The sequence below is a fragment of the Lissotriton vulgaris genome, chromosome 3_1 (assembly GCF_964263255.1).
Source record: "Lissotriton vulgaris chromosome 3_1, aLisVul1.2, whole genome shotgun sequence".
Classification (NCBI taxonomy): domain Eukaryota; kingdom Metazoa; phylum Chordata; class Amphibia; order Caudata; family Salamandridae; genus Lissotriton; species Lissotriton vulgaris.
The window spans coordinates 1,020,769,401-1,020,785,701 of NC_141689.1; the positions used below are offsets into that span (position 1 = coordinate 1,020,769,401).

The 16,301-nt window shown below is 45.9% G+C and overlaps 1 protein-coding gene across 1 annotated transcript in view; it reads left to right on the forward strand.

Moving 5' to 3' along the window:
• Positions 1-7,977: 7,977 nt before the first annotated feature.
• Positions 7,978-16,301, forward strand: part of SNAPC3 (small nuclear RNA activating complex polypeptide 3) — a 262,056-nt gene continuing 253,732 nt past the window's right edge. Inside the window, exon 1 of the mRNA XM_086961406.1 lies at positions 7,978-8,302. Within this exon, the coding sequence (XP_086817532.1) occupies positions 8,037-8,302 (266 nt within the window). The 5' untranslated portion in view covers positions 7,978-8,036. The remainder of the gene's footprint in view (positions 8,303-16,301) is intronic.

Consider the following 16,301-nt stretch of genomic DNA (forward strand, 5'->3'; position numbering starts at 1 on the left):
TACTTAATGGCGGCCGCGTGCAGCAGGCACACTGCTGGCAAGTCAAAAGCAAGCCCGTCTGCACCTGTCCGGGAATGGACAGCGCCCAGCACCAGGAACCCTTGTTCTAGGACTTTCCACTGCTTCGAAGGCAGCACTCTCCACGCCCTCAACCCTGGACACCATGCCGCCTGCCATCTAGTGGCACCGAAGAAGACCCATGAACCTTCCCTCTGCCAGGTCTGCAACCGCGCCTTCACCCACGCCAACATGCCAGTTCCTCTCTCTGCCCAGCCGACCAACAGCGTACCTGACTGGCTCAACTGCATACTCCTCAAAATGCGATACTTCCACAAACACGCCACAGAAATCTGGGAACTCTTCAAGGCCACCTCTACTGAAATCACTTTCTTCACGGAAACCTGGACTAACCCAAACTCCGGAATGGACATCACCATCCCCAGCGGCTACAAAATCACCTGCAAGGACCAACCAGATCGGCCAGGTGGAGGCTTCGCCATCGTCCACAATAACACCCTCCAACTGACCACGCATTCAGACGATGTTTGTGGGTTTTTATATAGCGCTCTGTCACTCCAGGGAGCATCCTGGCACTTTGTCTTCATTGCTGACAAGTTGTACGATGTTTTTGTCTGCGTTTAAGTTGTCATGTATAATTAGACCAGAGTTTTACATTTTGATTCTGACAGTCCGTAGATCCAGGTTTTTAAGGATTTTTTGAAAATCTGTTCTGATGATATTAGACGGAGGTCCGTGGGGAGTGTGTTCCAGGCTTTGGCCCCAAGAACTGCCAGTGACTTTCCCCCTTTGGTGGCTAGTTTATACTTGGGGACAGTCATCAGATTAGCTGTGGCTGATCTGAGTTCTCTGGAGGGATGGTACCTGTGAAATCTGTTATTTAGGTATTTTGGGCCACGTTTGTGAAAACACCTAAATGTGATCACGATGACTTTGAATAAGATCCGCTTCTGAATAGGAAGCCAGTGCAGCTTGTTCAGGGCGGCTGACGCTGATGATCTTCTAGGCAACCTTAGGACCAGCCTCGCTGCCGCATTTTGAATCATCTGTAATTTGTGCAGGGTAGATTTTGTTACCCCTGCATACAGACTATTACAGTAGTCAATTCTGGATGTAATTAGAGCAACTGCTACTGTTCGGCGAGCGGGCAATGGCAGATAGTCAAAGAATTTGCGTAATCCTTTCATGATGTTAAAGCAGACGGCTGCTATTTCTTTGGATTGTTGCTTAAAAGAGAGCATATTGTCAAATTTTATGCCCAGGTTGCGAGTTGCATTGATGGTATTAGGAGGAGCCTCCGCATCGGATGGCCAACAGGTGAGTGGAGAAAATAAATTGTTTTTCCCAAATGGTAGGATCTCTGTTTTTGCAGAGTTGCATTTCAGATGATTTTCATGCATCCAGTTAAAAGTCGCAGTCAGACACTCTTTTAGGTCTCGTTCTGCTTTATCTGTGTCTTCATCCAGAATCAGGACCAATTGGGTGTCGTCGGCGTATGCGATCGTATTCACGTTAAAGGACGCAATTAGATTGATCAGGGGAGCCATGTACAGATTAAATAAGGTAGGGCTCAGACTAGAGCCCTGAGGCACCCCTGAGGCAATCTCCTTCTCCTCTGAATAGAATTGTCCTAACCTGATAATTTGTTTTCTGTGTAACAGAAAGTTTGTGAACCAATTCAACACGGTGCCCCCTATACCAGCCTCAGCTAGGAGATGTAATAAGATGGTATGGGACACCGTGTCGAAAGCTGCCGATAAATCAAGGAGGACAAGGACAGCCTTACCCCAATGGTCTAGTGCAGTTATTATGGTTTCTGTTGTGGATAACAGAGCTGATTCGGTAGAGTGGTTAGCTCTGAAACCAGCCTGGTTAGGGTGTAGAATGTTGTTTGTCTCCAGGAACGTTGTTAGCTGTTTGTTGACCAGGGCTTCAGTGCATTTACACAGTGCAGGGAGTTGGAAAATCGGTCGCAGGTATGTTAGGACAGAGGGATCATGTAAGGCCTTTTTTGTAGTGGCTTTACAATGGCAGTTTTCCACGCGCTGGGGACTTCTCCAGATTGAAGTGAGGCATTGATACGACCCAACAAAGACCAAGGAACACCTCCACTTCCAGACCAACCTCAAGACCACCCTCGTCTACAGGCACCCCCATGCCCCGACGGCCCTTCTCAGCCGCCATCGTAGATCTTATCGTACCCCAGGCTCTCGCATCCATTAACTACATCCTACTTGGAGACCTCAACTTCCACAGGGACAACCCCAGCGGCCAGAATACCTCCGCCCTACTGGAGAACCTTGCCAACATCGGACTCAAGCAGCTAGCCAGCGCACTGACCACACAGCCGGACACATCCTCGACCAGTCTTCTCCGCCAGCTCGAACATCAGCAACAACTACACCACTGAACTCTCCTGGACTGACCTCCACTGCAGACATCTCCCCCTGAACACACCCACCATACACCACTGCCTTCGCTGCCCACCCGTTGCAGCTGGATCAAGGCCACAGAAGAACTTCTCATTGACTCCCCAGCACAACCACTCTGCCACTTCCAATGAACGCCAACACCGCAGCATGCAACCTCCACCGACGGATCTCCAACTGCGCCGACACCCTGTCACCCCTCAAAAAAAGCCCAGGCAAGCACCACTCCAAGAAAGCCAGCTGTGGATCTCCAACTGCGCCGACACCCTGTCACCCCTCAAAAAAAGCCCAGGCAAGCACCACTCCAAGAAAGCCAGCTGGGGTGGAGGAGGAGCTACGCCAGCAAACAAGATGGCCGCGTAAGCCCCCGGCTCCGCCAACCTCCGACTCTTGCCAGAAGATCCTGTTACTTATCCTGATTTTGCGCCCTTCCTTCGTGTGTATGAACCGGACTGGAGCTTAATGGTGCAATCCCGAGATTTCTACCAGTTTGGTAGACAAAGATATGTCGTGTGGCAGTTTGCGGCCTAAACAAGCCTGGAAGCCGGGGTCTCAAGTACTGGCCCAGCCAGGTTTCAGTTGAACAACATCGGCTGTAGTTGTGTTACAGGGTCCGGTCTACCGAGGTGGGAAAAATTTTCTTGGACCAAAGTTGACGATGGTTGGCTGAATTGGTGAACATCGAAGGAGGGGTGACGACGCACAATTTTGAGTGGTGAACGGGGGTCCCTGGCCCGGTGGCCCGGTTAGGACCCCCCCGGTGTTCGCTCGGTTGGGATCTCCGCCTGCGGTGACTGTGTTTGGATTGTTATTCCAAACGATAAGTCCCCCTCTGAAGTCGTCCGTTCCGCATCCTCCTGTTCCCCCCCGGGGAGACCGGGCTCTCTGGGGACGCAAATATGATCGAAACCAAGCGAGGTGTTGTGGAGCGGACCAAGAGTGACCCGTCACTACGAACTGTGTTGGCAGCCATAGGGTCACTTCATGTTTGCGCTGTAGCCCACATTAATAAAATGATAGCGTGTTTGTCTGGAATTGTGCAGATGGGACCGGACCCTGGTCCACTACAAGAAACGAAACGACTCGAGATACTAAAGATAGCCACTTCGATGGAGGAAGCAGACCCCGTGCTATGGGAGGCGTTGGAGCCTCTGACCAATGTTCTTGGAAATGTGAGCAAGCTCGATGCCGCAAATGGATTGTCAGGCCTACGATCGCTGCCGACTATGGAAGGACTATTTGATGCTCCCTTTCCGGAGACTCTTGATGGGAACTGTTGTTGGTTTGAAACTGCGTCACTCCCCTATACATCGGCACCGCTAAGATGGCGGATGAAACAACCTTGGGAATCCATGATGGTATGGGGAGTTTTTGGACCTAGCGGAGTTCTCAACACCTTAATTTCTTTGCTACGTCTCGGTTTGAACTTTGCTACAGCTTTTTCGTGCATTGACTATCCTGCGGAAAAGACAGTTCGTCCGGAAGGGGCTCATATGTCTGATCGGATGTGTCAAGGATGAGACTGTGTGATTGAGTTCGACATCGGGTTTTACTGGACACAGGATTTGCAACCATGATGTTTTCGGGAGGTTGGGCGGTGCCTGAGTTTCCCCTGTTGCGCTACATATTTGCAACTTAATAGATTTCAAGACCTTAGTCTGGGGGATTCTTGGCTCTGGCGGGGGGGAGGGGAGACCGGGGGCATGTATGAAGATGCCCTCCTCCATTTTCTACTTTTAGAACTTAGTTAGTTGGGGCGACAGGCACACTGCTAGTTGGGGTTAGGTGATAGCCATATGTAGGGGTGCAGGGTGGGGGGGGGTGGGTTTATTGTTTTGTCTTCATTTTTGTTTTTATGGTTTATTTTTCTTCACATTCTCTCTCACATTCCTTCTACAAATATAGTTGGTAGAACATCCTGACTTTGTTAGTATTCCAGTATCCGGTGCTCATGCTTCTCTTATCATCCTGATTTTATGGGTGGGCAGACTCTGAGGGCTTGCGCTTAATGTGAATCGTATATTGTATTGTGGCACATCCTGTTTCTCATACATTAGCATAGGCGTCTCACCATTTCTACATTGCTTAGTATCTATCCTATATTTACGTCTCCTCGCCTTATTATTATGTCTGAATGTATGGCACCTGATATGTCTATTTCTTTCTTTGTTTTGGAACTAATAAAAAGATTTAGAAAAAAAAAAAAAAGAAAGCCAGCTGGTTCACTGCCGTCCTCCACGAATCCAGATGCACCTGCAGATGACTCAAGAAAAGATGGAGAAACAACAAAACCACGGAAACCCACACTACCTTCAAATCTGCCATCAACGCACATCACCTCCTCCTCAAAACCACTGAGAAAACTGCCCTTCAAGATAGAATCGTTACAGGGAAAATGGTCCCAGTATGTACATTACATAGAACACAAATAATTCTTTGTACTTATTCTGAACAAAAACAATTACACATTTAGTAAGTGAGAGATATTATTTATTCACATGCCCATCAAAGCATATGTATGAAAAAACTCTTCATTGGGTATAAACAACGTGTCCGAAGAAAAAGGGAAAGAAGTGGGGTAGGTAAGTGGTTTTTGTGAGGATTGGGGTTGAGTGGATAGTTTCAAAGATTCAGTGTGGTCACAAAATGCATAGTTGACATCACAGAGGCATATTATTAAGCCACATAAACAGCAATTATAAACCTTGCCCATATACTGAAACACAGTAACAATAATCTGTTGTTCATGGGTAGGTGAATTTGCAAAAGTCGACGTTTCGACCCCCGATAAGCATAGGTTGAGCTCCACCTTACTATGGGGTTTTCCTCAGGACTGGGACGTGTGGTGGGAGTGGGAAGGGGCACTGAGAACACGCCAAGATTACCCCCTGCTGAAGAAGCCGTCGTCAGAACGGTCTGACCTACAGAACTTCAGACCCATCTCCCTACTACCCTTCCCAGCCAAAGTCATTGAGAAGGCCATCAGCGCCCAACTCTGTGCATTCCTAGAAGTAAACCACTTCCTGGAAGCCTCCCAATCCGGCTTCCGAAGCAACCACAGCATGGAGAACCCACTCCTCGCTTCCACGGACAGCATCCGCTCCCACCTCGACCGGGGCAAGACCACATCCCTCACCCTGCAGGACCGCTCGGCCACCTTCGACATCATCTCCCACCACACCCTAATTACGAGACAAGGCACTGGACTGGATCCATTCCTTCCTAACGAAAAGGACTCAGTGAGTCAGACTACCCCTGTTCATCTCAGAACCTACAGAGATCCGCTGCGGAATGCCCCAGGGGTCCTCCCAGAGCCCCACCCTCTTCAACGTCTACATGCCCCCCCTCGCAGCCATCGTCAGAAGTGACTAACTCAACATTGTCTCCTACACCGACGACACCCAGCTGATCCTCTCCCTCAAAAACGAACCCAAAACCGCCAGAACCAACTTACACAGCGGAATGAAGGACGTTGCTACATGGATAAAAGATAGCTGGCTTGAGCTCAAATCGAACAAGACTAAAGTACTCATCATTGGACCCACCCGTTTAGCCTGAGATGACTCTTTGTGGCCAGCTGCTCAGGGAACCCCTCTCACCCCGACGGACCATGCACGCAACCTCAGCGTCATTCTGGACTCATCGCTTGCAATGAAATACTAAAACAACGCAGTTTTCTCAGCCTGCTTCCACACTCTCCTCCTGCTTTGAAAGACATTCAGATGGATCCCAACAGGATCCAGAAAGAGTCACAAGCGCACTCATCACCAGCAGCCTCGGTTACATCAACGCACTCTACGCCGGCGTCTCCCGGAAACAGAAACTACAGAATGTCCAAAAAGCTGTAGCCAGACTGGTCCTCACATCCCCTGCCACAGCCACATCATGCAACACCTTCGACAACTCCACTGGCTCCAAGTCAATAAGAGAATCACCTTAAAAGTTCTTCACACATGCCTCTCCCTAAGGAAGGACCAGAATACCTGAATCACCGCCTCGCATTCCACTTGCCTGCCAGACAATTCCATTACACCAAACTCGCCCTAGACTCCGTCCCCAGGATTCACAAGACCAGTACCGGAGGAAGAGCATCCTACCTCGTCGCCAAGACCTGCCTCTCCACCTCAGGCAATCCGCGTCGCTGACCCAATTCAAAAAGGACCTCAAGTCCTGGCTCTTCGAATGTTCCTACACCCAGAAGGACCAGCAGCCCCCCACGCCTTGAGACACTCATGAGTGAGTAGCCACGCGACACTGGCCCCTGATTGATTGATGGAAAAACATAAAATATTTGTGAACAAATGGGATTTTTCTCTATGGCAAGTATGGTTACTTATTCCTGTGTAACTGTGTATGAATGCATCAAGGTGAAAGCATACTGTTGGTGTAACCCATTGTGATAACTTCTGCTTGGCTCAGGAAATTTACATTTAGGTAGTAAGGAGGGTCACTCAATTCATTAGGATAAATATGAATATTGGCGAGCTAAGAGCTTCATGTGAAAAAAGATGTTTACTTATTCGGACAAACTGCTTCGGCCTAATTGCATAAGAATGCCTTGAAGGGAAGATGGCCCGTTTGGTGCCACCTGTTGTGAGAAATTTTGATTGGCTCAGACAATGTGTATTCAGGCAGTTTATATGGATGCTCCATTTATTCGGAATATTATTAATATTGATGAACCAAGTTAAGCCTCAAGAGAGAACTGATAGTTACTTATTTGTCTATAACTCCCGAGGACTTATTGCTGGAGGGTGTTACAGTGGGCCCATGGTTTGGTGGAAGTGTTCCTTTGCTCAGGTTAAGTCCTCATGGACCTTGTAAGTGGATGAGTAGTGAGTTTGAAAAACAAATATTTGAAAGCTAATTTGATCTTGCTAGAAGCCAAATATGATTATGATTATTTATTCAGACAAAAATGCGTAAGAATAAATTGAGGTGAGACCACCGGTTTGGTGCCGTATGTTGTGACAAATGTTGCACTTTGTTGGGCAATTATAATCAGGTAGTATGGAGGTATGCTCCATTTATAAAGATACGAGTGCTATTGATTTTGACAGGGACGACCTATGGTTTGCTGGAAAATTACATGATACTAAATCATGTTTGAAAAAACTATTGTATGGAAATCCAATGCCTGAATAAGTGTACTTGATTTAATTATTTAACGTTCAGTAAATATAATATGTTACATTTGAAATGCTGCATACCTTTGATAGTACAACCCCTTTTTAACTGGCACAAGTTAAGCGAGTATTTTGTGAGCCTATCTTGCCACCCGTCTTCGTTCTCCCCGAGCAGTTAAAGTACGCGCGCTTGTCCATCCGTGCTTTATGGGGACTGTAGTTCATTTGGAAGTTCCATAAGAAATGTATAGATGGAAATATGAATCGGTAAACTTTCGGTCAATGATCAACAAAAGAAAAACGGTTATTAAAGAGATGTCCCCTGCTAACAGCCTCCTTGGCAGCCGCTAAAATATATGCCCACACCTTCAAAAATGCTCAGGAAAACTACAAACCCCACAATACAAAGCGCCTGACTTTCTGTTGGAGGAGCAATGCCCTGTCGGAGAAGCTTAGAATCGAAATGCAGAGCAACATGGAAGAGATCTTCCGCGGGGAGGAGAGCACACGAGGAGAACGGTGCACCGTGCCCGAATACGAAGTCCAGGATGTAAGTAGCAAAACCTTTCACGTGGGATCCCTGGGCACGTTGTGGCGAGAGGTGCTGCTGCTCCGGGACATGGCTTTGGAAGAAGAGGAGGAAGTCGATGCGGAGGAGGAAGAACTCGCAGTGGTTGAAGAGTTGGGCTGCAACGCGGAGATTGCGACGGAGCTGCGTGTTGTCTGCAGGTAAGGTTATTTCAATGAAATAAGAAATTCTTACAGAGTAACAGGAACATGCGGACATACCCCAATATATGTCTCAGGGCGCAACGCTTCCGCCAGTCGGCTACGTTGCTTGTTGCCCACACCTTACATGGCGGCCGCCTCTGCCCATGCATCGTATGTTCTATTGACAATACGGTGACCAGGTTTTTGAAAGCCAAAATTCGGGACGTTTAGTAGACGTAGAAGAAGGACTACAATGTCATATCTGAGTGGTAGTGACGACTTAAATGACAGCGCTTATCAACATAGGAGAAGGAGTACATACAACGATGCACAAAAGGACTACATAAATGCAGCTTGAACACCTAGCCTGTTATGTACTAATTAAATTGCTTTCTGATAAGAACTGCTGACTCGTCCTTCCTTGGAATACATATGAAGACACGCCTCCCTCTGTTTCAAGTCGCTCCTGTGCGAAGACCTGAACACAGACATCCGCTAAATTTGCAGGGATAGCTGGTGTAAAACCGGGCCTATTCTGACCAATCCGAAACGCCTGGCCAGCCTTCTTGACAACCTAACGATCTTTGTGTTGGGATAAAGTCCATCAGTTGGGCTGCCAATTTGTTAGTGTGCTAGTGCTGTTTTGTTTTGCTAACCTGTTAGCAGTTTTCTTATTTTTAGGCAGGGCTTTAAGTGGGATGAAAAAACTAGGGGAGGGGGGGCTTTCAAAGGGGCGTGCCCAATGTAATTAAGGTTGTGGCTTAAAAAACACGTAAATTAAAAATCTGTGCATAGTGTAGTGTGCTGCCCGACTTTTATTTGCTGTTTCTGTCATTTTTTATATTTATTTTATTTAAATGCATTTTTGTATAGCTTAGACTTTATCCAAAGGTGTCAGAGCGCTTCACAATAGAACCAAGTACGTTACATGAGGAGACATTTTACATATTTACACGTTACAGATACAAATGAACTAGAAGAAACAATAAAATAAAAAAATAGGTGGTAGTCACACAAAAAAGCAAAACACATTAGGATGAGGATCATACAGGCATAGATTACATATTGACAACAATGTAAGAACTTCCTTGAGGGACATGAAAAGGGATGTATTAATTATGGAATTGTCTTTGGAAGAGAAGAGATTTGAGGTCAGTTTTGAAGGTCCGGGTAGAGGTAGTGGTACGGAGTAGTGGGAGAAGCAAGTTCCAGATTCTAACCGCATTGCCTAAGAAGGACTGAGCCATCACTCTTTCCCTTTTGAAGGTGGGGGCTCAATCAGTAAAGTTTCCGCATTGTGAGAAGATCTAGAGCCTCCAGCGATTTTAAGTTTATTCGCCAGGTATTGAGGGGAGGGAGTGTGCAAGACTTTGCGGGTGATACAGGCAGTCTTGTAGATTAACCTTGCTTCGATGGGAAGGCAGCGAAGAGAAGACAAAATGGGTGTGATGTGGTCACTCCTTTTGGCCCCAAAGACAAAACGAACCACTGAATGGATACCGGATTTAAGAGGGGAAAGGTGGGATTTGGGTAGGCCAGCAAGACGAGAATTACAATAGTCCAATCTAGAGAGACCCCGAGATTGGACCAAGGTTTTTAAGTCTTGTTCCGGGACAGAAACATTGAATCTCCCAGAGAAGGCGCAGTTTCTAATGCACATTCTTTGTAATGGAATTGATGTGGGAGAGTAGATTGAGGCTTTTGTCAAGTATGACACCAAGGGATTTAGCACTCTCGACAACAATAGGTTTATTGTTGAGTAAATTCAGGTTATCCATCCAAGATTGAACAGGAGGAGTAGGAGAAAGTGAGGGAGGGAGGTGGAGGAGTTCGGCTTTGGAAGGATTTAGAATGAGTTGATGAGCTAACATCCCTTTTTTAATAGAGTTGAGAATAGTGTTGAGGATTGCGATGTCGTGTTTGGAAGCACCTTAAGGTAGATTTGGGTGTCATCCGCATAGAGATGGTAATGGATCCCAGATTCACTTAGGAGATTTCCCAATAAAGGTTGACCAAAGTGGGTGTGAGGATTGAACCTTGAGGGATGCCTTGACCTACCACCATTGAAGACGAAAGGCTGTTCGCTATTTTAATCCCTTGGGATCTGCCCGAGAGGAATGAAGCAAACCATTTAGGCACTGTGCCTTCCAAGCCCCTTCTCTGTTGTAAAGTGTTTAGGAGAGTGTTGTGATTAACAGTGTCAAAGGCTGCAGAAAGGTTAAAAAGGTCTAGAAGAATAAGAAGACAAGACTCCCCCAAATCAAGTACACTGAGCTCATCGTCGATCATTTGCAGCAGGGCTGTTTCAGTGCTGCAGTCTTGCAAGAAACCAGACTGGAGTTTGTCAAGAAGATTGTCATCCTTAAGATGTATGGAAAGTTGTTTTGCTACACATCTTTCTGTGATTTTTGAAAGAAAAATGAGGTTGGTGATGGGGCGGAAGTTGCTGAGGTCATTAGCATCAACGGATGGTTTTTTAAGAAGTGGGGTAACCTGACCTGTTTTAAGGGCAACAGGAAGGGAGCCTTGGCTGAGGAAGTGGTTAACCAGACTGGTCCAATAGGAAAGAGTATGGGTGTAGAAGTTAATGGCAATGTCACTCGGGATAGGGTCAAAAGAATGGTTAGAGGGTTTTGTTTCGAGAATGCATTTGAGGAGGGCATCTTCAGAGATGAAGTCAAAGTTCTGCCAAATGACTAAGGAATTGCGGTCCTCTAGGGGGCGTGGGGTGAATGACCTGATCCACCAGTGATTTAACTTTTTCATCAAAAATATATATAGCAAAGTCTGCTGCTTTCTTTGAAGAATCGTCAGGCTTGATGGTTTAGGGAGAGAATTTTGGATTTTTGATGAGGTCAAATAGTTTTTTGGGTCTGTTTTTGGCTGAGTCGAAGAGGGTTCTGAAGTGTGACGCTTTTTTATGGAAGATTTTTTTTGGTATATTGATCTTGCTGAACTTATAATAGAAAGATTAGTGGTGTATGGAGATTGTCTCCATTGTTTCTACAGTATTTTCAGGTTCTTCCTTTCTTCATAAAGGGATTTATTAAACCATGATGCTGAAGGAATAGGCCTTTTCCTTTTGCTTTGAAGTGGAGCAACATTATTAATTTTGACTGCAAGGACTGAGAGACATTGGGAGGTAAGATTGTTGACATCCAAATTAGGGTCTAACATTGGAAGTGATAGCATAGCAGACTCACAAAGAATGTCAAGGTAATTGCATCCAGATATATGATACAAGTAATGTCATACCTACAACAAGTACTATTGGGTTTGTCAATGGTTGCATAAGATAAATAAGCAGCAACTATGGCTTGTATATAATATTAAAAAAGCTTTCACTTATAGCCCTGGTGACACTACAACAATGTTGCTGCTCCTGAGTTTCAAAAACGGAAGGGAAATCCAGAGAGTAAATGACTCTTTGAAGGATTTCCGTTCCGCTACCACACTCACCTGTCATGACATAACTTCTCCACTAGTGAGACGTGGACAGTGTGAGCACGCGTACATGGATGTGCCTGCTGTCACTGCAGTTCAGAAAATAACGTACCGCCTGTGCGATGGAACAAAACAGAGCCCAATAGAGACCCGTTTCGCGGCCTTTTTGCACAAAACATTTGTATATAGTGTTGGTAATTTTGGAAAATAGCCATTTGTTTTTAAGAAAAGCGGTTTGCATGGGTCTCCGCTGAAGTTTCTTATGAGGCAAGCTTTTCAACATGCCTCTCCTTTGTTTAACATTTTAACGAAAAGAAAAGCTTTGCTGCATTTAAAACAAGCATTTGCAATGCAATAGGTCTTGCATTAGGAAAGTTTGAGGTATTGATATTGTAAATGACACATTTTTATTTATGTTTTGTTTTAGAAAATAGCGAACCCAATAGCTTTGTCATTTACAATGCCAATAGTTATAACTTTTGCAAATGTGACACCTATAGCATTTGTAATGCAATATGTGTTGTATTTACATGACTTGCATGTATTGATATTACAAATAACAATGGCTATTAATTTTCTAAATAATTATTGCTTAAATAAAAGATATTGTAATTTATAATGGCAATAGCTTAAAGTTTTGTAAATAACTTTTGTGAAGATTATGTTCAGTGTATTATATTGTGCAGAAAATCCAAGAACAGAAGTGAAATCTTAACATCTTTTTGTTACATTGGTAATAAAGCTTGAAACATTGAGAGAACATATTTGAAGCAGGTGCTATTGAATGGTTGCACAGATTGATGCTGTGGTGGCGCCGAGTGAGAGGGTGTGTGAGGGTGTGAGAGGGAGGGTGAGGATGTGTGAGGGTGTGTGAGGGTGCGGGGTGAGGGGGTGAGGGTGTGTGAGAGGGTGATGGGGTGTGAAGGTGAGAGGGTGTGTGAGGTTGAGAGGGTGTGTGAGGGTGAGGAGGTGTGTGAGGGTGAGAGGGTGTCTCTGTTTCCACTCAGCTTTGTAATCTTCACAGGCTACTATAGACAGGTGTATTAACTTCAAAGTGCTGTGCTACATGCATAAAGCCATGACTCAATCAAGACTACGTTTTTAGGGATGCCTTTTCATCCTTATTTTCCCAACCATTTTCTAATATCAGGCAGTCGGAACCTAGCAGAGATTCCTTGAGTCAACTTGGCCACACAAGCAGGGCGTCCTGTTGCATTTCAGGATCCCAAACTTTGGAACTCTCTTCCTCCTTTAATGAAACTTTACATCTTCTTTGAAGGGTTCGGTAAACAATTGAAAACTTTATTATTTTATTCTCTGTCAGTATGCCTGCCCCAGCTGTTCTGCTAGCTCTGGGAAGGCCCTTGAGGCAGCCATGCACTTTACAAATCAGATTAAAGTACCAATGGCATTATCGGGCCTACCGCTAAGTACAAACCGTGGGCAGGCTGAGTTGAGAGGTGAGAACATTATACAGCAAGCAAGGCAAAGAACATGTACGTACATACTTTGCCTGTAGATGTTTTTCAAATTACCGCTGTATAGCAGCGACACACTCTAAATGTACAACATTACTCATCTGCGATAAACCAAACATCAATGCTATATGTATACTTCAGTGAAATGTATAGGTATAAATAATTATCACATTTATTAATGACATACCACAGTGTACCTAGAGCTAGTGAGAAACCCTCCTCCCACTCCTCTGACACAGTTCTAGGGGTTAGTGGGGGGCAGCACCTGCGCTCCTGTAGTGGTGCTCTGCAGTTGCCTAAATGGAGATTTTTCTAGCTTGCAGTGTGAAATAAGTAGGCAAAGCTCACGAGAGTATTGGGTGCATCTATTTGTGTGTAGGAACTGGAAGGTAGTTTACATATGTTGGGTGCGTGCGCGCACAGCTCCCTCTGTCTCTCTTACCGCGCCTCATCCTCACAGCAATAGGTCACTGGTACACACTTGTCACTTAAGCATTTTCCACCTCAAATAGGCTGGGTTTGGAATGAACACCGTCCTGTCACACACACTCCAAGGAGAACATGGTGGAGGCGTTGACACCAGCATTAGAAGCAAAACAAGTTTAGCAAACTTTGTCACGTGATTCCGGAAAGCCAAGGGTGGGGCAAAAGAAAATATTTAAGAAAGAAACTACGAGTAGCAGGTTAAGTGAACAAAGCACACTAATTATAATGTTTGAACGCATTCCCAAAGCCACCGAGCTCAAACAAGGCGAAGTTTATTGAAGAACGCATCAAGATGCATAGCACTGTTTTCATACAGCAGGCACCACTGGGCCTATGTACCTCAACCCTGAGTATAATAAAAGCTGAGTCATCTCAAGAGAACACAGCTGACCCGCTAACAGAAGAGGGAGTGAAGAAACGACCAGCAACATTGGGAAATCTGAAGATTGCTCAAAGAGAGAAATGCCCTAATCAGCCTCTCTGACATACAGGCATGATACACTCGCCACTAAAGATAGAAATTGTGGAAGTTGCAGTGAAGACACACCCTCTGTTAAACAAGTCACGTATTGACAAACTCACCACCGTAGCCCGGCTTGGACAGGAAGCCAGGCAACCTGTGTTGGGACGGGGCGGGGCCGCAAAAAGACAGGAAGCAGACGGGAGCCTACTCCGCGCTCCTGTGCCCGTGAAGCCAGCTGGAAGTTAGCGTGTGAGCTAGCGGGGCTCCCGTGCTTGTGGAGAGCCCCGCCGGCTGCTGAGAGAACCGCTGACGAGGGGGAGAGGGACAACCAGCGTGGTACGCAGTACCTTTACCAGGAAGAGCAGCGTCTGCCAGGTGATGCGGCGAGTGACGGAGCCTGTAGCAGCGGAAAGAGCCCGGTGAGTGGGGGGCGGAGGGCGTGTGTGTGTGTGTGTGCGTGTGTCTGCGTGTGTGCGTGTGTGTGTGTGTGTGTGCGCGTGTGTGTCTGTGTGTCCGCGCGTGTGTCCGCGCGTGTGTCTGTGCGCAGGTGTGTTTCCGGCATGCTGTCCACAGTCCCAATGGAGCGCATGTTCGGGCGCGCGACCTGATGCGATTCCTGAGGCTGCGCGTGCCCCTCTCCTGTCTCCCTTTTAGAGCCCTTGAAGCAGACTCGACAACTGTAGGTGCTTTCGGGCTGTATCGCCAGGTGCGAGACCTAAAAAGCAAAAGAAACCATGTCCTATATGATAACAATTCTTAGTTCTTACTGGACATTCCATGTCTCTCCTGTGGTCCGTAAAGAAGCTGGTGGTCTAGAAGTGTTGCAATTTTGACTTAAATTAATTTATTTAAGTAAGTAATATTTAAAGGTTAGGCATGTATTAATATTTACATAGCTTTATGGATCAAAGTATACACAATGTGGGAGACTGTGAACAAGAAGTACAGATGACACCTTAATAATTGATGCAGAATGTTAAAACTGGCGTTCTCTAATTGGCTGAGTTAGGTACCTTAAGCCGAATAGGGACCCTTGCTTCTAAGTCAGGGAAAGGAAGGACACCTTTTCAGATAGCCCCTGCTCACCCCCTCTGTAGCTTGGCACGAGCTGCCAGGCTTATCTCCAAGGCAAATGTGTAAAGTATTTGCAACCACGCTCTCAGCAACCCAATGATGACACCACAAATGGACTCCACACAAGTTTCATAAAAAAACAAGTATATGTTTATGTAAAAAGGTATATGATGAGACCACATGATAAAAATCCAACATATGCATATTTATAATATTTCCTCTGGCCGGTTATTAGGCCAGCCAGCTTTTGTAGGTTCTTGCAGTATTAATGAGCAATTCTCTGTGATTCAATGCAGTTCTAATGCAATGCTATGCAGTTCGTAATGCAAGAATCAGACACTTCGTTTTGTCATAAAATGCAGTTTGTTATACAACAATCAGGCAGTTCGTAATGCCAAAATAATGCAATGTGTCATGTAACAATCAGGCAATCCGTTATGCAAAAATAATGCAATGTGTAATGTAACAATCAGGCAATCCGTTATGCAGAAATAATGCAATGCGTAATGCAACAATCAGGCAGTTCGTAATACCAAAATGATGTAATGCGTAATGCAACAATTATGTAGTTTGTTATGCAGAAACAATGCAATGCGTAATGCAACAATCAGGCAGTTCGTAATACCAAAATGAAGTAATGCATAATGCAACAGTCAGGTAGTTCGTAATACCAAAATAATGTACTCCGGCACTGATAACGGTGCTCGGGACGGTCTCTAGACCACTCCTGCTGACTCGTGGTCAGCAACTTCCAAAATATGCCCCCAACACGGGTATGATGTAACACAAAGTGTAGCTTCACACTCCGGCCCGGTACTGCCACTCCTCAGCAAGTATAGGCCGCGATATGAGCTTGAGCGGAGGCTCGCGCTGCAAGAATGGGAAAGGCCGAGAGCGTTTCTCTCCGAGCTCGCACCCCGCCCCAGGCCGCAACACACTCAAGCTTGCTGAGCGTTACCTGGGGGGTGCGACCTCGCTCTCCTCTCGACTTGGGCCTCCGATGCAACTTAATTGATTTGGGCGTGGAACTTGGCCCACCCCGGTCCGGCCCGATGGCAATGACGAAGATCTC